The sequence below is a fragment of the Populus trichocarpa genome, chromosome 5, assembly GCF_000002775.5.
Source record: "Populus trichocarpa isolate Nisqually-1 chromosome 5, P.trichocarpa_v4.1, whole genome shotgun sequence".
Lineage (NCBI taxonomy): Eukaryota > Viridiplantae > Streptophyta > Magnoliopsida > Malpighiales > Salicaceae > Populus > Populus trichocarpa.
The window spans coordinates 21,730,871-21,756,001 of NC_037289.2; the positions used below are offsets into that span (position 1 = coordinate 21,730,871).

Below are 25,131 nucleotides of genomic sequence, written 5' to 3' on the forward strand. Positions count from 1 at the left end.
CGTAAACAAAAAATAAATTAAGGTTTATATAGTCAATGGAAAAAATATTAAAAGTTGCTGTAATTACTTATTCTTTTTTATGGTAACGTTGCCCAAAATCTTTGGGGTAAAGAAATACTATCCTGGGCTGGGGCCATGGTGCTGGGCACTTCATTTTCGCACATGAAAGTTAGCCCTAGCAGCACCCACCTTAAAAGAAATAAAGGGAGGGGATGGGCTTGAAAATCTAATTTCCTGTAAAATTAAAAAGAATTAGACGTCTGAGTAAATGAGCTTTGAATGTAGTATAAAGCTAGATTAACCTTTGAAATACGTGTGTAATGCAAGGGAAAAGCTAAAGGAGGATAGGGTGGCTGTGATCATAAATTCATAATAATGTGGCCAAAGGAATAAAGCGCGTCTCTTTCTTCGGTGGAGGTCAGTGACCGAGAATCGGTAGAGAAGCCTTTTATAAAAGAGAAAGCCGGTTTTTTTCTTCTTTCTGATTTTGAGCTTTCGATTTCGATCCGAGAAAAAAAAAAAAAAAAAAAAAAAAAGCACAGACACAGGACTTTGCAAGAAGCTGAGATCAAAAGAGAAATGATGACGTACGTAGGCACGCGCATTTTGGGTCAAGTCTCTCTTCTCTTCGGTGAGCAGGGCGGCAGCTTTGTGTCTAAGCCCGGAGAGGCAAGACTGCGCACCGAAATTTGTTTGGACCTCTAAGCTTGTCGGCCTGAGATGTTGCCAAGACCTCAAGGAGACCCGCCCAAGGAGCATATATGATCACATTGGTCACCATCAAACGTGCTCCTTGACCTCTCCCCCTTCTGCCCATCTTCAGAACTCTCAGGGAGTCCCCATCTCCGAACTTTGAATACAGAATCTGTTTGTATCAAAGAACCGCATTTCCAATTGTTGGTTTGGTATTATTTTTTAATGTGTTTTTAATTTAAAAATATATTAAGATATTTTTTTATGTTTTTTAAAAATTATTTTTAATATTATTATATTAAAATGATCTGAAAATACTAAAAATATTAATTTAAATCAAATAAAAAATAAATTTTTTTTTTTCAAAAACACTTTTAAAAAGAAAAAAACAAACAAGCCTTATTACAATTGGCCTTTTTTTCTTAATTATTTATTTATTTTTATTTTAAATTATTTTTTTAATATTTTTAAATTTCCACCCATCACAGAGTTCAAAGCTTTTTAATGCGTGAACGTGATAGATGTTTTTCAAATACTAAGCATATTTTATTGCAATTTTGTTACTGTAATGAGAAATATTTTTAAAAAGTTTTTTTCACTTATTTTTATAAAAATATTTTTTTATATATATTTTTATATTTTTAACATCGACATTTTAATAAAGAATATTAATTTAATCTTCTTTTTACACTAAAAATATTTTTAAATACACTCAAACATAATCGAACACATTGTTAAATAAATACCTAGTAATTGTTACAATCAACCATTAAGGTTATATTTAGTAATTTAGTTAGGTGCTGTATATTGACTAAATTAGAGTTTTAAAGGTGTTTTGTTAATCAATATTCACTATAGTTTTATATTATATAACTAAAATCTCTATTAATATCTTGGTTATGAAAAAATTATGATTTATAATTTTAAAAAATTAAAAGAGTAAAAGGTATCGCAAATAATCTAGATGATTAGCTCAACCAATCATGGAGGAGTGATGGAGGTCCCAGAAGTGGGCTCCAATGATCATGCCACGTGAAAAACTTTATTTACTGTGGACCAGACATTACCATAAACTTACAAAAAGCAACTAGGGAGATATAGACCATAGCCTCCCTTTGGTATAAAGCATCTGTCCCCTAAGCCCCTACCACCTTGGCTGCTCAAAATAAGTAATACTAGCTGCTAGTTCAAAACCACAGACAGACTCTCTTCTTGACTCCACAGCCATTATGGAAGAGATCCCTCTTATCAACCTTCGCAGGCCAGATTACAGCCCACTCTGCAGCAATATTCCGCTGCCAGAGAGCCCAAAACTTCCAATGGAGTTCTTGTCAAGGTCATGGAGTGTCTCGGCTCTTGAAGTCTCAAAATCTCTCTCCTGCATGGCCTCTAACAAGTCTGCAAGTAGCTCTAGTTGTACTACTGCTTCTTCTATACCTGAAGATGTCACTGGTGAGATGACCGAGGAGATTGTGCAAACCAATCCGTCTGCTAATTATCAGTTTTCTTTTGCTTCTTCCGCCACTTCCCAGCTTTTACTCGAGCGTATCATGTCACAATCAGTAAGTCCATATGATAACAGCCTTCAAAATTTGAGAGTTTCGACCTACAATTTCTTTTGCTAGCCCCGTTTAGGAACGCCGGCTCAAACTGTGTTTCATATAAATTTGAAAAAAAAAATGTGTTTTTAAATTCATTTTTTTATATTATTAAGATTATTTTAATGCGTTAATATAAAAAATAAATTTTAAAAAATAAAAAAATATTTAAAAACAATCCCTGCAATAATTCCAAAAGCTACAAGGACACGCCTTCTTCTTTTATGTTCCTCTGACATTATTTAATGTTCATGATTTTACAATTAAGTTATTTTTTATGTTGTAGGAAGTGTCACCGTTGGCTTCAGGGAGGCTCTCTCACAGCAGTGGACCTTTAAACTTAACAGAATCAGACAGCCCCCCAATTTCACCCTCTGATGATTTTGAAGACATTGTTAAGGTTTTGTATACATGTTTCTTCCTTAAAGATATTCCATGTTATTCCATTTTTTCCAAATTTTAAGCAGGGATACGGAGGTTAATGAGAGGTCAGTGAGCTGTAGTTTATGTGATATTAACCTCTCCTCCTATAAAAAATTCTAGAGTTTTATAATCAGGAGAAAAAAAAGGTATAGGAAGAAGGCATCGATAACAAGCACACCAACTTCACAGCTTTCTCTGACTCTGTCTACTACCTATAACGCCTAGATCTTTTTCGTGTCCCAGCACTTTAGTTGACAGGGTTACTGAAGACACAGAGAGACGCCTTTGTCTTGTTCCAATGACACTTTTTTTTCCTTGATATATTTTTGAGGTGTCTCGTCGACTAGGTTGAATTTATGGTCTTCCCTGATAATCTGAAAGAGAGAAAACATAAAAAAGAAAAAAGCTGCCACCTGAGGTGAGCTGCTACTCATTAGCAGCCATGGGCACGATTATCTGCTGTATCCATGGACTCCATTCCCACATTTGAGTGTGGCAGACTCTAGTGATATTTTTGTTTTTTCTTAACCATTGAAGTTAATATTTTCTTAGTCATGATTATGTTTTTCTTAGATTTTTCTTCTTGGTTCCTTACCCTTGCATATGAACACCGTCAGGGCATGATTCTTTTGAAAAGCTTTTCACCTTGTCCTTTGAATCGGTTGCATTCGTAGAAAAGGAAAAAAAATTCTGAAGACTTATCCAGGTAGTCAAAAAAGTACCCGCAAACTTCCAAAATTTCCCATCAAGAGAATTGATGCCTTTGTAAAAACTAGGCAGGTTGATTGAAGGAGTGGGGTCAGAAAGCAAATTAAGTTGAAATTGGACTCGTCATGTTTCCCAATAAATTTTGCTTGTCTTGCTTATTTGAAGCAAGCTGTGACTTGGACATGCTGCGAAGTTGAGTACTTTTATTTTACTTCTAGAATACGTAAGCAACTCCTGTTTATTTGTGATTTCGAGGCATGAATTTTGTGACCATAGTGACATTTTTCCTGTTTAGGGACACTGACAATAGAAATGTAGGATCTATATAGTCTGATCCTTCTAATCTTTCACCATTTACCCTAAAGAATCACCCATTCAGATGGAACGGTATACTTCATTTTGTTTCCTCAAGGAAATGAACAGAAATTAGTGTGTTTTAAGCTGGCATGACATGACTTATAACCTCTGTAGTTGTACACGCACTTTTGTTGCTGATGATACCATTACGTTCTCCGTGCAGTATTTTCGTACTCACAACTCCTTAAACCCCCTATTCAATGGCGGCCGTGCCAGTGCTGGGCCTGGCAGCGGTGCTCCTCCGAGTGGATCCAAGACAGTTGGGAGGTGGTTGAAGGACAGAAAAGAGAAAAAGAAAGAAGAAACTAGAGCCCAGAATGCACAGCTCCATGCAGCTGTTTCAGTTGCTGCGGTGGCTTCTGCCATAGCAGCCATTGCAGCAGCCACAGCTTCTGCTTCAGCAGCACGAAGGAATGAGCAATTGGCCAGGACTGACATGGCTGTGGCATCTGCGGCTACATTGGTGGCTGCTCAGTGTGTGGAGGCTGCTGAGGCTATGGGCGCTGAGCGTGACCATCTTGCTTCAGTAGTGAGCTCTGCTGTGAATGTTCATTCACATGATGATATCACCACTCTTACAGCAGCTGCAGCTACTGGTAATGACGTTCGCTTTTATGTATACGAGAAATTTTTGAAAATATGTCTGCAAGCTGTCTATTTCTAGCGCACATTTTGTCAGTAAAAAAATTATGATAGTTCAGCGAAGTTTTACTTAACCGGTTTGGTCAGCTGGGTAAATCTATTTTTAGATGTTTAGACTTGCTTGAGGATCATCCTTTAGAAGCTACTTTGGTATGGAAATGTGATAAAATTCGGGGAGTCTCAATGATTTTTATGACAGAAGTTTATGAACCTCATGGCCATCAAATACTGTTACAGCTTATACAGTCCCTTAATCTTAAAGCACTTCCGGGTGAAAATAGGCATTCAAGGATGGTTATTTTCCTTTATCGTGCAGCTCTACGTGGGGCAGCAACCTTGAAGGCAAGAGCATTAAAGGATGTTTTGAATGTTGCAGCGGCAATACCTATAGAGAGATGCACTGGAATCTGTGGTGCAGGAAATAATGGACATCATAACCGAAGCTACAGCGGTGAGCTTGTCAATGGAGAGAATTTTTTGGGTGCTTGTAGCGTAGAATTCCTTGCCAGGGGCAGTGAGCTTCTCAAACGCACCCGCCAAGGTAAATTTATAATCATCAACATTTTTCTCTAATATGGCTAGTTTTATCACCTCAAAACTGAATATTAAATCATCAACTCCGATTGCAGTTCTATATTTTATATCCTTTCTTGGAGAAAACAAAATAAAACAGTTAACATTACTGTCATTGCAGGTGATCTGCACTGGAAAATTGTCTCTGTATACTTACACAGGACAGGCCAGGTGAGGTTTCTCATTGAAGTGTTTTGTTTAAAAATCTTTATTAATTACTTTCCGGTTCCCACCTGTTTCACTTGAAATGATGTTGTCTCAATGTAGGTGATGCTAAAGATGAAGAGCAGACATGTTGCAGGGACTATCACCAAAAAGAAAAAAAGTAACCTGCTACCCTTTCTGCCAATTACATAGGACCACAAATTGTAGTTCTAATACTCATACTGATATGTCTTGTGAGATGCAGATATTGTGTTGGAGGTTTGCAAGGATATGCCAGCATGGCCAGGGAGACACTTGTTAGAGGGTGGAGATCATCGTCGATACTTTGGACTGAAAACACTAGCTAGAGGCATCGTGGAGTTTGAGTGCAAGAACCAGAGGGAACACGATATCTGGACTCAAGGTGTTTCGAGGCTTCTCTCTACTGTATCCCAAAGAAAAAACAGAATTCTTCAATTTTAGAGTTCCACTATAACTAAAGGCAATAAGTTTGTTTTTTTGACTAATTTGCTAGGCTTCTGAACATAGTGGAACTGTTGTTGGTTTTATCCTTCTCGGAAATATAAATGGAGAGGTGTGGAATGTAGGAATTAAAGAGGTTTTCTCTGGGAACTAGAAATGAACGTAAGGAGAGAAAGAAAGAAAAGGAACATGTGCATGCTTTCTGTCTTCAGTTCGACAGAAGCAAAGGAAGCAGAGGTATTGTAGTAAAAAGCATGTTGTAGGAGAATTTGACTTCAAATATTAGATGGTGTTATTTAACTGAAAATCGTGGTTTGCCTAATTTCTTTCGTTAAATTTTGCTAGGCAATTTTCTTTCCTTGTGTGGTGCATTTCTTATTGGAATCGGTACTGGAAAGCTCTTCTGCAACATCATACATGAGTTCTGGAAAAATTGGATTACCTCACGGTGTGAAAATTAATTGATGGATGCTAATGACTTTCCATGAGTTGGATTGCCTTTTCTGCATCGCAAAACCATAAAAAAAAATGCCAAAAAGGCAGTTGAACGAATGTCAATCTACTATATAGATTACTGCGGTAGAGAATTTAAGTGTGCAGTTTCCAAGAAATTCACTTAAAGGTTAGAATACATAAAGAAACAGAAACGGAGAAGTGATGTCCCTAGCTATCTCGGGCACTGCAGACAGTTAGAATACTAAGGAAAAGATTAATGATATCCAGATACAACGAGACTGCAGCCCAAATGTACTCATCATAAGCATAACGTTTGATCAGGCTGTCTGTATCGTATATTATGAACCCGCAAAATAAGATCGATGCCAAGCACCCAAAGATCATTACAGAAATCCTACCCAAGGGAAAGAAAATCTGCATTGTATGAACAGCATAAAACATCAGTTGGAAAAACAACCTCGTTGAGTTCAAGAAAGCAGTCAAAGATGAAAGTATTTATACCTGAATCAGAGCAAACAACAGAAGAGCAATCAGGGAAGCAGACAAGAAAGGCCCGAGGAAGCTGAAATCATGACCTCTCCTTGCCGCCCAGAAGGTGTACAGAGTGAGAATAACCATGGCCGTGAAAGTTATGATGGCAGATTGCAAAATAACCTTCCCTGTTATCACATCATTTATCACATTATCAGTGATACAATTGTTGAATCAACCAGCACAGGAACCTATAGTAAATTAGCCTAATTGAATCAAGCAAGGCTTTACGGGATTCAAACTGCTTCCAGCAATGTTTAAAATGGAATACTTTAACCAAACTTGCCCCACCATTTCCATCTCATGTGGAAGCAAAAGTTTGAAGCATATAGAAGTACTAGGTAATGGTCCAATGATCAAACAACTGAAGATTTAATCATACAAAATTAACTCCCAACTCTATTCATGAGCAGAACACCAAAGACTAGAGAGAGACTTGTATCTCTTACCACTGGTAAACGCACATGTAAGTCCAACCAGAAATCCGAGAGCAGTGGTAAAAACTCCAAGGAGAAGATAATTCAGTGGGCGTAGCTGGTAAAAGTAATATAATGGACACAAGACTGCAATGGTTTTTTTGGGAGAGATTCAAACGAAACATTAGATCAACCCGTCAAGCAAAAAAGAGAACAAGGTGAAGATGAAATTGATGGCTCTGAATATGCAAACATACCAATAAAAGGAATAACAATGATAGCTATATAGACAGCCAATCCCACCTTAGTGTGCACGATGAAGTTTGAAATGGAATGGACTGAAACAACTGCGGTTGCCACCGCAACAGTGACTAGCAGTTGTATGGCAATGATTGTATAAACTTTACGAATGAAGACCCAGCGGTACCTCGGACCGTCCAGTTCAGCTGGATATTCTCCAACCTCGAAATTTCTCCTCTGCCTGGGATTCATCCACATTGTCCGAATTGGTCAATTTTTGTGCCTTCTGTTTTAGGTTAGAGGTTGTTTTTCCAGTGAGAAAATGAAAGCAAAAATGTGGCAGAACAACAAGCCAAAGATGCAGATCAAGGCAAGTTTTCTATGAATAAGAAAAATACAGCAAGGAATATACTTGAGAAAGAGTTATCCTTTCAAGCATAGCTTTATGTTTCCTTCCGTCCTCTAGATGGTTTCCCTCGTGTGTACGTTTGCTATTCCTTCTCGAGCCTGTACTTTCCCAAACTACATATATATTACAGCCGGCAGGTCATCAATCCGTATCAACATATCACTCAGCAGCCATCGTAAGACGAGAAAGCATATTTATTATCACAGTTCGTCGTCCTCTCAGTCGTAGTCGCCAGTTGAAAAACCCAAGCCAATTAAAACACTAGTGATATGTTTATTTTCTAAAATTTATTTTTAAAAAAATTATTTTTTAAATTTTTTTATATTTATTTAATATTAAAAAATTGATCAATAAAAAATACTTTTCAGTCAAAAAAAATTTAGCTTGATTTTCAGAAAAGTATTTTCCTGAAAAATTTGAACGGAAAACACTTTACGAAAATTATGAAAAATTTAGAAATATCATATTATTAGTTGATTTATTTGATCCTCAAACTTTTGATTGCTATATATATATATATATATATATATTTTGTTTTGAATATTTATTTTTCAATTCTATCTCTTAAAATTTAATTTTTATATTAACTTTGATCCTCATTTTTATAATTTTTATTTGTTTTTCCCTTATCATTTTTTTATTGAAATTTTTTATCTATCAAATTGATTGTTACTCATTTTTAAAAAATAATTTATAAAATATTAATTATTATTATTTTAATTTCTTCATCTTTCATTTTTTTTTATTTTTTAAATTTGATCTTTATTATTTTGATTATTATTTATTTTATTTGAGATAATTTATAAAATTATATTTTTTTTTCAATTTTATTCTCATTCAACTTTTTAATTTGTAAGATTTGTTCTTATTATTTTAATAAACTTGAGAAAAATAAAACATTAATAAGTTATTTCCAGCTCATTTTCCATGACATAACCAAACACTGGAAAGTGTTTCCCAACTTATTTTTCATTACACTACCAAATATCAGAAAATAATTCACTTTTCTAAAATTTATTTTTTCAAAATTTATTCTTTTAAAAGAAATTACTTTTCGTAAAATACTACATAGTAATCGCGCATATATATATATATATATAACAAACAAGTAGTCAGTCGCACGTGTCAAAAATAACACGCGTTGGAAAATATTTCATCTTCTCGTGCTAGTCTAGAAAGAACCTTTACATTTTGATCCATTTATAATTTTAACGACAAGAAGAGATCACGACTCGTAATTTAAGTCCTATACAGTGTATTTCACGACCTCTTCAAGGAAGTAAGGGAACATAAAATGGAAAACTTCCAAAATAAGGAAACTGGTAAAAGGTAAACCACTGTGACGTAAAACCCTACAAAAATCTACGTTAAAAGTCACTAATATATACGCATATGATAAAGCCATTCACGTCTGGCCTTGAAACAAAGGAGACTAGCGGCGGAAAAGAGAAAAGAGGGAAGAAAATAGTATATTAGAGAGTTGCTTTTTACAGGATTATCAATTTGATTTCAATGAATGCGCGTGAGAGACAAAGCTGAGAAATGATCTTAGGTTCAAAAACTGGACAGTGATCTTAGGTATCAGCGGCTCTGAAGATGGTTAGCAGTGAGAGGAAGAGATTAATGATGTCCAGATACAAACTCACTGCCGCCCAAATGTATTCATCATAAGTGTGCCGCTTGATCAGGTTGTCTGTATCATATATGATGTATCCGCAGAATATGATTGAAGCCAAGCACCCATAAATCATCACAGAGATTCTACCCAGTGGAAATAAAATCTGCATCCAGAAAACAAAAATAAAGCCATGAAAATTCGTGACAGAAAATTCAAAAAAAAAAAAAAAGTTATCAAGATTCGAATAATGAAACAGAAGAAGCTGAAGAATGAAATTACCTGGATCAAAGAAAATACCATAAGGACCATGATTGCCCCAAACAAGAAGGGGCCGAGGAAGTTGAAATCATGGCCTCTCCTAGCTGCCCAGAATGTGTACAGGGTGAGACTGACAACTACCACAGTTGTCAGAATCACAGACTCCAGAATCACCTTTCCTGTGTTGCCAAATATATTTCACTATTTCAGTCATGTATACACAAGCCCAGTAAGAAATTCATACGCAAAATGACGCGGACTAACATGTCCGAGAAAAAGTCTAAATGCCTTTGACTTCTCTGATAGCGAAGGGCTGAAATTTAAACAGGAGCATTCTACATACCCTGTTCTCTATGGGGCCGGTTGTTCTGGATTTATTTTTTTTTCCTAGCTATTTTTTTAATTTTACACAACGTTGTAACTTGTTTTTTCAATAAATTGATTATTTGTGAGTTTTATTAAAAACTTTTCAGTTCACTGTACAATTTAGGATTGTAACGTTAGAATCGTAATAAACTCTGATTTACAGACTAAGACCATGACTCTTAGAACACATTCAAATTTTGCAGGCATAAAGTTGGTATGCTACCAACCAATAATATCCTATTCCAAAACTTAATTAAACTGATAAAGACACAAAATCAAATTAAACTTAATTACCTTCAGTGTAGGCACAAGTTAAGCCAACAGCGAAGGCGAGACAAATGGTAAAAATCCCAAGCAGAATGTAATTCACTGGATGCTTCTGGTGATAGTAATACAAAGGCAACAAAGCTGCACAAAATCACCCATAATTAAGAACTAAATTCACCACCTAACAGTAATAAACTTAAAACATGGTATTGGTTTCAAAAACTTACTAAAAAGGGGCATGAGAATAAGCAGTATATAAACTCCCAACCCAGCCACAGTGGTCGAAAAGAACACAGCAATCGGCCGGACAGAAACAACGACGGCTGCCACTGCGATTGTTAAAAGTAACTGAAAAGCCAAGATTGAATACACTTTCCTAATGAAGGCCCACCGGAGCTGCGGGCTTTCGAGCATCATTGGATACAGCGGCCTTGCTCCGACCTCCACGTCATTCTTCCTGTACGGATGAGTCCACATCTTCAAAACTTTTCTTTCTCTACTAGTAGTGTGTTTGGATGCCGAGAAAGTGAAGGACAAAGCGAGGTTTTTTTTTTTTTTTTTTTTGTCAAGGAAGAAATGAGCTTTTAAGTGTGGGAGAGGGAGGGAAGGGAAGAGGTGTTATAATAAGAGCGGACTCGGTGAGACGAGATCATGAGAAACTTCAAGATACGTCGCGGACTTCGCGTGGAATGACAGTTGGAGTATACGTGGAGTGTTTTCTTTCTTGACACGTGGATTGTCCGGTGGTGTCTAGAGGTCTCGGGGTATTTTCTTATTTGAGCTGTCCGTGTATTGTGAGAACTTTGCTTATGGATTAAGTTTTTCTATCTTTTTTTTTAACCATAAAATAATTAAAAAGTAAAAAAAAAAAAAGAATTATGTTGCTTTCTTTTTTATATATTTTATATGACATTATTAAAGAAATGAAAAGAGTATCCTAAGGAATAGGAAGGGAAAAAAACACATCGATTCCGTAGCTTCCATAATTTAAATAGCTCTTGGGAATAGATTTTAAAATTTAATTAATTAAAATATTTGCGTTTAAGATAGTTATAAAATGAATCCAATGCGGATACATTCAAAAAATTTGTTATCGAGAGTTTAATTTAAATTAAAATCTAAATTGAGTTAAAAATAAATTTTTTTTATTAACATTGGTGTCCGGGTCAGCTTGCAGACGCCTCGACTAATCTCACGGACCCTTAAATTAACGACTATGTAAATCTCCAGTAACTATTATATTAGCAATCACAGGACTCGAACCTGAGTTAAAAATAATATTAATATGATAAAATGTGGTTAATTTCATCTGTAAATTTTAATTATTTATCAAAAAATAATTTTATTTAAATAAAAAATTTATTTAAATTAAGCCAATAACTCATAAGCTATTTAATAATCTAATTTTTTTTCTAAATGAATTTTTAAATCAGGTCACACAATTATAATTTTTTTTTGTGAAAATCATTTTTATATATATAAAAAAAACAAAACAAATGGTAACTTAATTTTATTGGGATGGCGATCATAGGTTTCCGTTATATAAAGAAGTTTGTTCGGCTATGGAGTGTTATGCTGAGCTGTGTTTCTGACTCTGGACTGGTTATTGGGTCTAGCTCTTGGATCTAGGGTTTATATAATTGAATGAAGAATGTTGTTGGTAACTATAGCTGAAGCCCAATCTGTACCGGCCCAATAAAATAAAACACGAATGGAACCGAAGTTCCCCGATAAAATAACTATCAACTTGAGTTTTAACCGAGAAAAAAAAAACTCCATTCATGTTTTATCTTAGTGGGGACTAAGAGAGTCTTTGATGTAGATTTTTAAAGTGTTATCAGTTGAGAAATGTATTTAAATATTTTTTTAAAAAATAAAATTATTTTTAGTATCAATATATCAAAATAATTTTAAAATATAAAAAAATTAATTTTAAATAAAAAAATTAAATTTTAAAAAATACACGGACTCCCACATTTCCAATCACGTTCTAATTCACATTAGGTAACATCTTTTCCACAAGATTTATTAATTATCCAATTAATTAAAAATAAATTTATTTATAAATATTTTTTTAATACAGTAAAATGTCTTTATTAATCTTAAAACAATATATATATATATATATATAGCTTTTATCCATGAGCTTTTTTATCCTTTTGATATTTTAATTAGAACAGTAAAATAACATAAATAACCTTAAAAGCTAAAAAAAACATAAATTAGTGTCCAAAGCTATTTTTATCTTTTCATTTTGATTTTTTTTAATAAGAAAAAAGTAAAAATTCAAGTTAATTTAACAAACTCACGGTTCATAAAATTAAGTTAACCTTGTAAAAAGTAAATTAAAAAAAATATAAAACTTAATCCTTAATAAACATAATATTAAAGGATATAAATAAAATTTTAAAAAAATATTGTTTTAATAAATATTATTTTGTGAAAACAGGTGCAATAAAATCCGACCACTACTTTTTTATCTCTGTGTCATCGTTTTCAATGAGTCTCTATCAGAGTTAAGAATTCAAAAGTAAATAAAATGAAGATAGAGGAATGAAATAGTTCGTTGACTAGATTGCTAGATGCAATAGACTAAAGAGAGAGGAGGGATTAGGTGTTAGAGAATAATATAAATTATATCCTGGGATCTCATCTAACAGCTTAAGCTATTGGGTTGAGATGGTTCTTTGACATGGTATCAGAGCCTTGATGACCAAGCGGTCACGAGTTCGAATCTCACCATCCCCATTTATTTGATAAAAATTAAACACAAGGTAATGTGAGTCTGTGCAAGTTTCAAGCCCAAAAGGCTTTTACTTGAGGGTGTGTGTTAGAGAATAATATAAATCATATCTTGGGACCTCACCTAACAGCTTAAGCTATTAGGTTGAGATGGTTCTTAGACAAGGTTATTGAAAACTCTAGGTGGATACTCAAGCAAGAAACAAACGACAACTTGTTACGTCATAGGTAAGGATGTAACCGATGTTGCCTGACAGGTTTCTTCCACTTGATTTCTTCCACTCGTGGGAGATAAAATAACATGCTATAGTATTTCTTAATTAGAGGGTTAATTCTTGCAATATATGACAAGATTGAAGATAAAAAAAAAAAAAAGCTATTTAATTTACACTCACAATGACGATAAATATAGTACTAAACTACTAAAAAAAGGGTAAGCAGCCAGGGCGGAGGAAGAAAAAAAAATTAAAAGGAATTAAATTAAAAAAATTATTTTAAAAAGTTAAATTAAAGTTATTTTAACATTATTTTATAGGGATCAGGGCCCTGCCAGCCCCCTGACTCTACCGCTGTCTGCAGCAGTAGCATATTTGACACTTCTTGTAGACCATACTATCGTGGCTTTTGGTAATAGAAGAAAGGGCTACTCTCATGTCATGGAACCTTCTCTGCTTTCAGCTAAAGTATGAGCCTGGGCAGGTGTATTTATCAAGAGAATTAAGACAGGCTTATGGAGACCTCTCTTTGCTTGTGAGTGTGGTGTTTTTTTTTAAAAAAAGTATTTTTTATTTAAAAATATATTAAAATAATATATTTTTTTTAAAAAAAGTTATTTTTAATTTTAAAGCATCAAAATAATTTAAAAATATTAATTCAAAGTAAGAAAACAAAAATATTTTAAACTGTTTTAAAAATTTATTTTAAATGCAAAAACATAAAGGATAAATTGCTCGTTAAAAAGAGCATGTATATAATTCGGATCTGCCGCATGATATCACTTTCAAAACTCGTAGAAAGAGTTTCTCGTAGCTTGTTAGCCACCACTATAGTCCAAGGGTTTCCTCCTGGGCTCCTGAGGTTTCTCACGGTGGTCTCCCTACCTGCCCCTTGTCTTTTAATGCCAGACCCGAATGGCATGGCAGTCCAACCGGTGGTGATTGAGGTTTTTTTTTTTTTTTTGCGTCGCCGTGTGAATAGTACTGGTTGGAATTATTAGATGCAAAAAAATATTTGCAGGGAAATAAATATGTGGACCCGTTCTCGCTGAAGCTATTTGTGACCTTTAGCTTAGCTTCATTTTCAATGCCCGTCATATAGTTACTGCATACAAGGACTACAAGCTCTCTTAGCCAATTATCGTTTTATCCATTCAGACAGTACAGAGATAAGACATGATAGGTGTTCACAATTCTTCCTTTCTACAATATATTTTATATATTTAAAACATTCTTAATTTTTTTTATTATGTTTGATAAATAATAATAATATAAAAAAATGATGCTGTATTATAGTGATAAAATAATTGTACTGGTGGCGGTGATTATGACAGTACAAGTGATGGGGTGACGGGATGGATGAAATGAGTGATTATAATAAATAGGAGATGATGAAGGTATCGAAATTGATGGTGTGGTTCGGTGGTTGCGGAAAAAAATGATAAATTAATGATGGTTGAAACGGTGATTAAATTTTTGACATGTTTGGAAATATTACTGTGTTTTTAATTTTAAAGTGTTTTTTATTTAGGAAAATATTAAAATAATATTTAAAAATAATATTTTTATATTAACACATCAAAATAATTTAAAAATATTAAAAAACAATATTAAATTAAAACAAAAAAATTAAAAAATATTAACTTTTTCTAAAAGTATTTTTAAAACACAAAAACAACCGTGCCAGAATTCTTATTCTTAAAATACTTTATTATTTCATCAACTCATAATATTTTTTTATAAATAAAATATGTTTAAGAATTAATCATGAAATATTAATAATTTCTCAAATTAAATATTTCACAATTAAATAATTATGTAAAAATTATAAAATATTTTACTCAAAACAATGTCTTTTTTCGATGCATAGAACTTCATTGATGCATCGAAAGGACAATGAAACTTCGGAGCCAGTTATCGTTTAAGTCCTTTATTAAATTTTTTCTGTTCATGCTGGATAGAGACAACAGGATAAGACGTTGCAACGTCTTCCTCCCAGCGGTATCTTTTCCAGAATTAATTAATATTGATAGTTAACGAGTGAACTTTTTTAATGTATCAATCTATAACTATTTTTTTTAATTAAATTCATATTTATATCTATTTTTATTATCATTTAATTAAATAATATTTACTTTAATAAATAAAGTTATTACATATAATAAGACAAATGACTTACAAAGTTAAATACCTTAATCTACATTAATTTTTTAATTTTTTTAGTTTAATCTTTAATTATTATTAATATTTATTTTCTTGTATTTAATAATATAAATAATTGTTGATTTATTTAACTAAATGTATGCATAAACTAGTTAAAACTCAGTCCTTTTGTCGAGGGAAAACTTCTATAACAGGTAGAGATCAGTCTACATTCTGCCATACCTCTCTAAAACGCAAGCACTGAAAGAAAATGGAAACACGCTTGGTATTTCTTTTGGCAGCGTTGTTGGCAACAGCACTGCTGGAATCTAAGCCTGTTTTGCCAACACTAGCGTCTGAAGCTGATCACTCAGTTTCGGGTGTTTTCAAAACAGGAAAATTTCACCCAATACATTCTGATGTAGGAACAGCCTCTAGCTGTTCACCTCCTAGATCCTTGTTAATTGTTAGACCAGAAGAAAAGGGCACGTGTCCTGTCATCTTGTTTCACCACGGCACAGGCTGCCAGAACTCTTGGTACACTGATGTTTTCAAATTCATGTCTTCTCATGGATACATAGTGGTCGCACCGCAGGTACTCCTTTTTCCATGTCCTTTCTTAATACATCCAAACATACTGTACAAATCGATTCATTCTTCATGAGTTTCATGTCTAACTTTTAATAAATCCAATCTCATATCGCATTTGTTGGGTTTGTAAAGTTAATGACTTCTTTGTTTTTTTTTACTTTGGCGAGATTAATTTTTCTTTACTTTCATTATTTGATATTAGGTTATTAAACCTTGAGTCTTGTGATTTTTTTTTGTTTTTTTTTATTTTTTTAGAGTTGTCTTGATCTCATAACTCGAATCATGTGTTAGTCAAGTTAACATATATGGGCTTTATCATTATCTAGACATTTTTATTTATTTTATAAAAATATTAACCTGGCCCGCGATATAGCATCGGTCACCACTCTAGTATAAACTATATCTGATAAAAAAAATTCATCCTTATATTATTATCATCACATATATCTACTTACTTAGGCTCTATTTGTTTGCTGGAAAGTAGTTTTCTTTTGAAAAATGGTTTTCTTGGAAAGTGAATTCCTGAAAATTGAATTATTTTTCGATGTTTGGTAGTGTCATGAAAAATCAGTTGAAAAACACTTTTCAGTGTTTGGTTATGTTATGAAAAATGAGCTAGAAAATAACTTATTAATATTTTTTTTCATAAACAAATCTTACAAATTAAAAAATTGAATAAGAATGAAATTGAAAAAAAAAAATCTAATTTCATAAATTATCTCAAATAAAATAAATAACAATCAAAATAATAGAGATCAAATCTAACAAATAAAAAAATTAAAAGATGATGAGATTAAAATAATAATAATTACAATTTCATAAATTATTTCAAATAAAATAAGTAACAATAAAAAGAATGAGTACCAAATTTGATATATAAAAAATTTTAATTAAAAAAATAATAAGAGAAAAGCAAATAACAATCATAAAAATGATGACCAAAGTTAATATAAAAATCAAATTAAATCAAATTCTAAGGGGTGAATTTGAAAAAAAAACTCAAAACAAAATATATAAAAATCAAAAGTTTGAGGACCAAATTTGTTATAATCAGTAAATAATATGATATTTCTAAATTTTTCACAACTTCTGGAAAGTGTTTTACGCCCAAAATAAAAGGAAAACACTTTCTTAGAAACCAAGCCAAATTTTTCTTTAACTGTAAAGTGTTTTTTGTCGAATAATTTTTCTAATGACAACCAAACATGAAAAAATTTGAAAAATAACTTTCAGGAAACTACTTTCTGCCAAACAAACGAGGCTTTAAGCATTATATATTTTAATGGACTTGGTTTTTTAAGTTAACAGTCAAGCTCATCAACCAGGCTAACCCAGCCCAAGATGATAGTCATTAAAGATTTCATGAATTCATAATTTACTATTAAATTCAAATGGTTGGTTGTAGAGGTGAGTAAAAAAACTAAAAAACAGATTAAATCAAGAAAACAGGAAAAAAATAACCGAAAAAATCAAATCGTGAAAAAAAACTGATTAGAATTTTGAAAACACTAACCGGTTCGGTTCGATTTCGGTTTTATAAGCCTGAAATTGAAAAAACCAAACCGAACCGAACTCACTCCGAAAAAACCGAGTCAAACCGGTTTGAACCTGTTTTTGTTCTAAAAAACCGAAACGAAATGAAACCGGTCGATTTGAATCGGTTTCAATTTTTTAAAAAAATCAATTTAGTTATTATTTTTTTAATAAAAATCAAACCAAATAAAAAATAATTATCCCTAATTGACCAATCGGTGCCTGGATAAGGTTCATCACGTTGCATATATTACGTGTATAATTAATGGCGTTCCATTGTTTTATGACTTTTCAACGGTTATAAATTTTAATATATTTTCTTTCTTTAAATATTTCCAATTCCTTATAAATAAAAAATATGAATTTCATATGAATGAACTTCAGATGTGGATATTTATTCAGTCGCGAATGTGATTGGATTTATTGACTTTTGCCTCAGCATCTTCCCCCCCTTTTCCTTTTCCTTTTCCTATGAATATGCAAATCTTTTTCATTTCGCATCAATCTGGGACCATGATCCAGAGGAAACTTCTAGCATCAGAATTAATCTTGATGCTTGATTAAAGTGAAGAATAAACATGTACGAAACTTTGCACCTTTATTTTAAACAATATTATATGCTTAAACAAAATAATCTTAACATGATGAATTCCATATGTTACAACCAAAAGTATTTTAATTAAATTTGGGTTTTTTCTTTTTTTTTTCTTTTAGGGTATCGATATTTATAGCAAACCTATAATTAATTTATGTTTTGTCTACGATGTAGGTGAAATTTCATTGGGGGTTGAATTTGGATGTTTTTTAAGTATAATATTGGTGATTGTAATATAATCACTTTGTTATAATTCATGCTCATTTTAAGAGAGAGTGTTGAAAAATATTTTACCCTTAAATTTTTTTTAAAAAAAGTCAAGATTTGTTGAAGAAATCCAAGGAATTGACTAATTTATTTTGTATCAACCATCATAAACATAAATAATTTATAATCCATGGAATAAACTACCATGTAAATATTGTTTATCTTTTATTATTTCGTAAATTCATCCACTCAAATTTTAAGAGAAAAAATGTCGCCTTAAAGTTTGTACCATCACCCCGGCTAGGGCACAACCCTGTTGTTCATAGGAGTGTTTAGGATGCAAGTAATATCCACTCACAGGCTTATGAAAATAATACAAAGAAAATTTTGAGAGGTGTATTTTAACTGGTCAGATTTTATGTTTGCTTTATAGAAATCACTAATTTGAGTCTCACAAATATCAAGACCATTGGAGACTTACATGGTCGTTAATTTCAGAATCCGTGAGATTAATTAAGATACGCGCAAGTTGATCCAGACATGCATATTAATAAAAATAATAATAATGCAAAGAAACTTTACCAAGAAATTAAAAACATTATAAAATAGGAATTATTGAACTCTTCAGGCTTATGAAAATAATGCAAAGCCACGATGTAAGTAGTGTCCGCATTAGTTGTTTTTTCTTCCATTTTTTTATTATAGTCAGTATTTTATTTTTATTTTTCCTTTTTTTGTGGATCTCAGCGAATGCTTTCTCTAATTAAAAAAAATGGGAAGAAAAAACAACATACGGGACCAACGAGGTCAAAAGAACACGTGTTGCTTGTTTATAATTTCCTTCACATTTTTTGTAATCTTAATAAATGCTTTTTGTAATAAAAAAATGGGAAGAAAAAGACAACAACTGGGTCAAAAAGATCAAAGGACACTTGTCACTTATATGTAGCGAAATCACTTACGAGGAGCTCACATTAAACAAATTTATTCAGTATAGTAAATTGGTACAAGATCTTGATTGACAAACTAGTTTTTTCAAGCCCTAATTTACATCCCTGAATTACTGAAGAAACTCTGTTTTGAATAGTTCTAAATAATAATAATCTGAAAAATATTTTGAAAATAATCTATAAACTATTTAAATAGTATTTAAAGCATAAAAAAACATAAATCAAATAAAAATAAAAAACCTAATTAAGAAAAGAACCAAGAATAACTAGAAAAAAAAAGAAAATTTCTAAACAGAAGGCATCATCCGAATCTCATTTAGGTACAACAAATTCTCTCAATACAAAACCCAATCTATAAAATGTGCTAACAAAATTTTAATTCAATCTAATAATTAAATTAAAATTTATATTTGTTTTTTTTTTTAGAAAGCTCATTTGACTTGTCTAGACATCTTATTAGACCTGGACTTTTAATATGTATCATACATTGAGCTTTTCTACTTTAGAAAAACTTGTTCTAAAGTTCATTGTCAAAACTTAAACTTTTCCATACAAACGAACAAATATTTCAAATATAGCATTGAATTTAGCTTATTCACAAACTAAACCTCTTTTACTAAAAATTCAACCAAATCATTCCCTCATCTTCTTTCATTTCATCCATATGCCAGCCTATCCTACAACCTTAAGAGAAAAAGATTTTTTTGTCCTCTTTGACATGAACTTCATCCTTTTTAAGTAATTTTGGAAAGTTGTTCTAGTTTTTTATTAGTTGGCTTAATCCTAGTTTGCTCACTGATTTTAAATTAGCTTAATCCTAATTTGCTAATTAATTTTAGATTGTCCTTCATATTTCATCTCTCCTTCGTGTTCCTACAAGTTTTAGAATATTTAGTGACTTCGTGTTGTTCTTTCAGTTTCACCTTAACTTCAAGAACTATTGTTTTTGGTTTGTCAACTCTTTTTAACACTCATTTTGACATTACTAAATCTTTAGTTTATTTTGCCTTATTTTTTTTTTTTAGTTAGTACTTATAAAGGTTGAACAAGTTTCTCAATATCTTCTTCTAATAATACTAGAACATCAACCATTCAAGTTATTTCAGTGCCAATTCATCTAAGGATAGTAATAGTTATTACTCTTCTACTTCGTTAAAAACATAATTTATAGTTAGATCAATTGATTCACTATTATAACTTTGGCTATTAGAGCTGAAACACTAAATCTGTGTGTGTGAGTCAAGAATGAAATCCTTTCCAACTCATTTTTATCATTGATTAGAACATCAACAACAAAACATCATCAATCATCTTAATCTCATCTATTAAGGGTTTCACCTCCTTATCTTTCACTTGTGCTTTTGATTTAGCTAATAGGTTTAATCAACTTTCTAGTTGAGAAAATTAAACAAAAGACAATAACAATATAATTGCTTATATGACCAGTATAAAATCTCTATGTAATAATCTTATAATAACTCTTAGATTAGTAATTTTCTATAATAGAATTACAGGTTTACCAACATGAACTTTATCATTTAGAACATCATACCATTAATCTTCAACACCATAAGAAAGTTTACATTTTGCAAATCCTACTTTATGATAACTAGGAATTTTCTTTAATAAAGTACTCTTACAACTTTGACAACCATCTAATAAATTTTTTCTTCAAAAATCATTGTTGCACCTAACATTGTTGTGATCCACCCTCTTTCATAGGAAAGGGGAAAGATTTTTTATATGGTAAGAGGGCAAAAGTTCTAAACTTTATAAAAAAAAAGTCACCACTTGGTACTATGGTTACTAGAAAACCCTAACTAATAAACAGAGTGTTAGATAATTATATAAATTATATATTAAGACCTCACCTAACAGCTTTGACTTTTGGGTTGAGATGGTTCTTTGACACATGGTTCTATGATAAGGGACTGGTTATGCAAAAGAAAAGATATTATCACCCTAAAATATTCTACTTGAGATAAGTTGCATTGGTAACTTTGTCTTTTATTTCTAACAGTTTGTTATACCAAATATATCAGTAGTCTATCTATATAAGTGATAGTGAGTCTACTGCAATGAGTTAAACCCTGGGTGGTTGGTTTAAACCTAACTATTCTAAGGTCTATTCATCTTTGTCACCCCTAGTTATTATCTTTTGATAATACTTGATGAATTTGGATGCCTACAACAAATGACTCCTGATAATGAACTGTGATAAATAGTCTACCAAGCCATGTCAATGAATGACCAATGGGCTTCTGTTAGGCTCATTGAACTCAACCAAAATCTTAGAAAGAGCCTATGGATAATGTCTTGTTAAGATTCATCTATCGTATAATATCTAAGACTCACTTATAATATTTGTTAAACGAACAGTGTATGCCCAGTCCTATACAAACAGTGACCTCTATAGGTTCACCTACTTGAAAAAATGATCTAGTAATATAAAGGTTCTTTATCAACTTGTTTTGGATAATGACCTTTATGGATTCATTTGTCCTAAAATATGATGTTAAGTATAACAATCACATTTGTAGTTCAATTTTAGTGAATTGCCCGGAATTAGTAGCTATGCTCACTAGTTGGTAAGACTCATGCATGCATAATCATAGTAAGTGGATAATTTATTCAAAACTAAGATATTTACATCACTCATGAATGGACTACATTGCACCCTCATTTGACACCTAAAAGTAATGACCTTTAAATGTTTATTTACATTAGGATCATTATTGGATGATTAACCAAAACGGTTTGATGTTTTTTAAAAGAAGACTTTAACTTTTGAAAATAAAATTACAAGATATAAGTATTACTTCCAATCAACATCCAAAGTAATAACTTGTTGTAAGTTTATTTTCCTTGAACATTGTAGGTGAATCGTATATCAAAAAATAAGAATTTGTTTGGAAAGTAAACAAATATGATTGGGAACCAAATAAAGAATTTATAAAGAATTTGGAATTTGTTTCTCTACATTCCAACCCATTTTCTTTTTTTACAAAAATTATGGTCGCTCTCTCCTATGGTGACTAAGGTTTTGGTTAACATTTTGAAATAGTGTAGAGGAAGAAGATAATAAATAATCCCCTCTCTTCTTTTTTCTTCTCTATTTATAGTCTAACTTTATTTTATCATTTTCTCTCAATTACTTGGTCCCCAAATAACTGAGTTTCACTTTGGTCCTTCTTTATTCTTGTTTTGCACTCTAGCCTCTTGTTCATTTTTTCACTATTTTGATTTCTTTTTTCTTTTTTTTGTATTTTGATTTTTTCATGAAAAGCAACATTAACTTCAATTTGAAAAGAAAAGTAATCAAGAAATGAGAAATGGATGCAAATACATCTAAAATATATTTCTTTGAATTTGATTTTTTTCAGAAAGACATCAACAAGAGAAAAATAGTTGAAAATTGCAAAATGGTCGCATTGATGGTCGAAATGCATCGAAAACATGTTTTTTGATTTTTTTTTTGCTTTTCTTAATTTTGAAAAATAATTTTAGAACTAGGTTATGACAATCCATATTAAAAAAGGAATTTCTTCAAAATTAAAAAAGTGCCTACAAAAAGGTTGGCTACAAGTTAAGTCTTCGATGCATCGCTTATGATCATAAACATCACTCTTCATATTGATATGATACATGTATGGGTTTGAAGGAATACATTTAGGTTCCAAGTCTGCCCTTTTTAAGTCTCTAAGCATGTTGATCTTCTCTTCATGATCTTTGTTTGAGTCCTGTCTTTGGTAGTTGATCCAACTAATCATATCTTTGTGTTAGGGTTCTCCACGCTGCCTTTTAAGCACTCAAAGCACCCTAAATAGCCTTCACTCCTTCATCATGAGCTAGAAAGATCGATGTTGTTAATAATTTTGTTCATTGAACAAGCAAACCTACTCTAATACTAATTAATGTAGTGTATAGTGATAAGAAATTAAGGTTTCTTAAACTCTATGATCCAGCAATCATAGTAAAAAACAATTTCATTTATTAAAAAAGTCATTTGACTTGTTGAGATATTTTTTTGAACTTAAACCTTTTAATACTCTTACGTAACTAGTTATTAGTTCTTCGTAGTACATGAATGATATGGATGGTTAACATACGAAACGTGTCCAAATAAAGTAGGAAGTACAATGTTAATCTTTTCAAAGGGGGGAGACGCTGATCATCCCCTTATATAACAGGTAGAGATCGGTCTACATTCTCGCCTACCTCTCTACGATAATTAATGCACAGAAAGAAAATGGAAACACCCTTGGTATTTCTTTTGGCAGCGTTGTTGGCAACAGTGCTGCTGGAATATAAGCCTGTTTTGCCAACACTAGCGTCTGAAGCTGATCACTCTGTTTGGGCAGAAGTTGGTGTTTTCGAAACAGGAAATTTTCACCCAATACAATCTGATGTAGGAACAGCCTCTAGCTGTTCACCTCCTAGATCCTTGTTGATTTTTAGGCCAGAAGAAAAGGGCACGTATCCTGTCATCTTGTTTCACCACGGCACAGGCTGCCAGAACTCTTGGTACACTGATGTTTTCAAATTCATCTCTTCTCATGGATACATAGTGGTCGCACCGCAGGTACTCCTTTTTCCATGTCCTTTCTTAATGCATCCAAACATACTGTACAAATCGATTCATTCTTCATGAGTTTCATGTATAACTTTTAATAAATCTGCAGCATACCATGGATATATGTTGCTCCATGTATTTTATTTTTGTCTATTTTTTATGAAGAAATATTTTCTGTGAAGATTGACCTGACATTGGAGTTTTGATCCTTAGTTATACGGATTGAAACCACCTAGCGGACAAGACGAGCTTGACTCGGCAGCAGAAGTGGCAAACTGGTTACCCTCAGGTCTCCGGTGTGTGCTACCTGAAGATATTGAAGGGGACATACACAACCTTGCTCTTGCAGGCCACAGTAGGGGTGGATACATTGCATTTGCTCTTGCACTTGGGCTTGCCGATGTTTCCTTAGACGTTGACTTTTCAGCGCTGATAGGAGTAGACCCCGTTGCGGGGACTTCCAAAACTAATCAGATGGAGCCCAAAATACTCAATTACGAATCTTGCTCTTTTAACTTTTCGATTCCTGTCGCCATAATTGGTACTGGGTTAGGCAATAAGCCAGCCTTCCCCATCTTACCGCAGACGTGTGCTCCAGATGGGGTGAGCCACACGGAGATTTTCAATGAGTGCAAACCTCCATGTAGCCATTTTGTTACTACAGACTATGGCCACATGGACGTTTTAGATGACGATATAGGTCTAATTGGGGAAGGAGCCCGAGCGATGTGCAAGGGGTCTCGGTGGGGGGTTAGCAGGGATCCCATGAGAAGAACTGTAGGTGGCGTTTCTGTCGCCTTTTTAGAGGCTTTCTTCAAAGGCAACTACACGGACTACAACAAAATTCTGCAAAAACCTAATTATTTTGCTCCTGCAACACTTGATCCAGTCCAGAACAAAAGTGAAGGGACATCGTGCTCAAGTTTATCTGCAATGTCCGTTGATGAACTCTAGTGGCAATTTATTAATCGGTTGAATAATTCTCCTCTTTCCGCAAAGGTGCTATCAAAACACTAAAGAAGAGAGTGCTGCTCAGTACCTCCATGTTTGGTGGCCTCGGACCTATCGTAACTTATGTAATATTGCAACTTATGTTCTAATAAATACCTTCCCTGAGGTTCTTCTGTTTTAAGCAACATCTCACAATTTCATAATTTATCAATCAATCTCTTAACTTATGTTACTTGAGGGTGTTCTAATTTACCGCCAACATAACCTATAAAAAGAGTGGCTGAAATTCTTTTTATTAGCTCGTGGCAGTTCTGTTATTTTTTGAAGAAGTCCATGACCATGCGTGGTTCAGGCAAAAGAAAAATTATTAAAGGGAAAAAAGAGAGCAGGAAAGTGAGTGAAAAACATGAGAAAGGTTTGGAGTGATTGGACAGGTGATAACACGGAACT

The 25,131-nt window shown here is 32.7% G+C and overlaps 4 protein-coding genes across 5 annotated transcripts; 2 read left to right on the forward strand and 2 right to left on the reverse strand.

The window, feature by feature from the left end:
* The first annotated feature begins 1,822 nt into the window (after positions 1–1,822).
* On the forward strand, positions 1,823–5,928 carry LOC7464852 (VAN3-binding protein). Its single transcript, XM_024601001.2, has 7 exons — positions 1,823–2,255; positions 2,578–2,691; positions 3,943–4,375; positions 4,738–4,962; positions 5,116–5,165; positions 5,262–5,319; positions 5,404–5,928. The coding sequence occupies exons 1-7, from the start codon at positions 1,923–1,925 to the stop codon at positions 5,619–5,621; spliced, it is 1,431 nt and encodes a 476-aa protein (XP_024456769.1). The 5' UTR covers positions 1,823–1,922; the 3' UTR covers positions 5,622–5,928.
* A 236-nt stretch (positions 5,929–6,164) lies between these two features.
* LOC7464853 (protein LIFEGUARD 2) lies at positions 6,165–7,928 on the reverse strand. Its single transcript, XM_002307570.4, has 4 exons — positions 7,282–7,928; positions 7,058–7,171; positions 6,579–6,736; positions 6,165–6,491 (listed from the first exon to the last, which is right to left on the reverse strand). The coding sequence occupies exons 1-4, from the start codon at positions 7,520–7,522 to the stop codon at positions 6,285–6,287; spliced, it is 720 nt and encodes a 239-aa protein (XP_002307606.2). The 5' UTR covers positions 7,523–7,928; the 3' UTR covers positions 6,165–6,284.
* Positions 7,929–9,114: 1,186 nt separating this feature from the next.
* Positions 9,115–10,766, reverse strand: LOC7464702 (protein LIFEGUARD 2). Its single transcript, XM_002307571.4, has 4 exons — positions 10,410–10,766; positions 10,210–10,323; positions 9,571–9,728; positions 9,115–9,454 (listed from the first exon to the last, which is right to left on the reverse strand). The coding sequence occupies exons 1-4, from the start codon at positions 10,657–10,659 to the stop codon at positions 9,248–9,250; spliced, it is 729 nt and encodes a 242-aa protein (XP_002307607.1). The 5' UTR covers positions 10,660–10,766; the 3' UTR covers positions 9,115–9,247.
* Positions 10,767–15,514: 4,748 nt separating this feature from the next.
* On the forward strand, positions 15,515–24,862 carry LOC18109913 (chlorophyllase-1, chloroplastic). 2 transcript variants are annotated; one of them, XM_052452719.1, is made up of 3 exons: positions 15,515–15,616; positions 23,471–23,739; positions 23,944–24,862. In XM_052452719.1, the coding sequence occupies exons 1-3, from the start codon at positions 15,553–15,555 to the stop codon at positions 24,682–24,684; spliced, it is 1,074 nt and encodes a 357-aa protein (XP_052308679.1). In that variant the 5' UTR covers positions 15,515–15,552; the 3' UTR covers positions 24,685–24,862. The 2 variants fall into 2 exon arrangements, with proteins under 2 accessions (XP_052308679.1, XP_006388207.2); XM_006388145.3 differs by lacking the exon at positions 15,515–15,616 and having other exon boundaries at positions 23,347–23,739.
* The last annotated feature ends 269 nt before the right edge of the window (positions 24,863–25,131 follow it).

Coding starts and splice junctions, on each gene's coding strand:
- LOC7464852 (XM_024601001.2), top strand. CDS start 1,923: ATGGAAGAGATCCCTCTTATCAACCTTCGCAGGCCAGATTACAGCCCA. Junction 2,692..3,942: donor ATTTTGAAGACATTGTTAAG/GTTTTGTATACA, acceptor TTCTCCGTGCAG/TATTTTCGTACTCACAACTC. Junction 4,963..5,115: donor TCTCAAACGCACCCGCCAAG/GTAAATTTATAA, acceptor CTGTCATTGCAG/GTGATCTGCACTGGAAAATT.
- LOC18109913 (XM_006388145.3), top strand. CDS start 23,392: ATGCACAGAAAGAAAATGGAAACACCCTTGGTATTTCTTTTGGCAGCG. Junction 23,740..23,943: donor ACATAGTGGTCGCACCGCAG/GTACTCCTTTTT, acceptor TTTGATCCTTAG/TTATACGGATTGAAACCACC.
- LOC7464853 (XM_002307570.4), bottom strand. CDS start 7,522: ATGTGGATGAATCCCAGGCAGAGGAGAAATTTCGAGGTTGGAGAATAT. Junction 6,737..7,057: donor TACATGTGCGTTTACCAGTG/GTAAGAGATACA, acceptor ATGTGATAACAG/GGAAGGTTATTTTGCAATCT. Junction 6,492..6,578: donor TGTTGTTTGCTCTGATTCAG/GTATAAATACTT, acceptor CATACAATGCAG/ATTTTCTTTCCCTTGGGTAG.
- LOC7464702 (XM_002307571.4), bottom strand. CDS start 10,659: ATGTGGACTCATCCGTACAGGAAGAATGACGTGGAGGTCGGAGCAAGG. Junction 10,324..10,409: donor TATTCTCATGCCCCTTTTTA/GTAAGTTTTTGA, acceptor GATTTTGTGCAG/CTTTGTTGCCTTTGTATTAC. Junction 9,455..9,570: donor TGGTATTTTCTTTGATCCAG/GTAATTTCATTC, acceptor TTCTGGATGCAG/ATTTTATTTCCACTGGGTAG.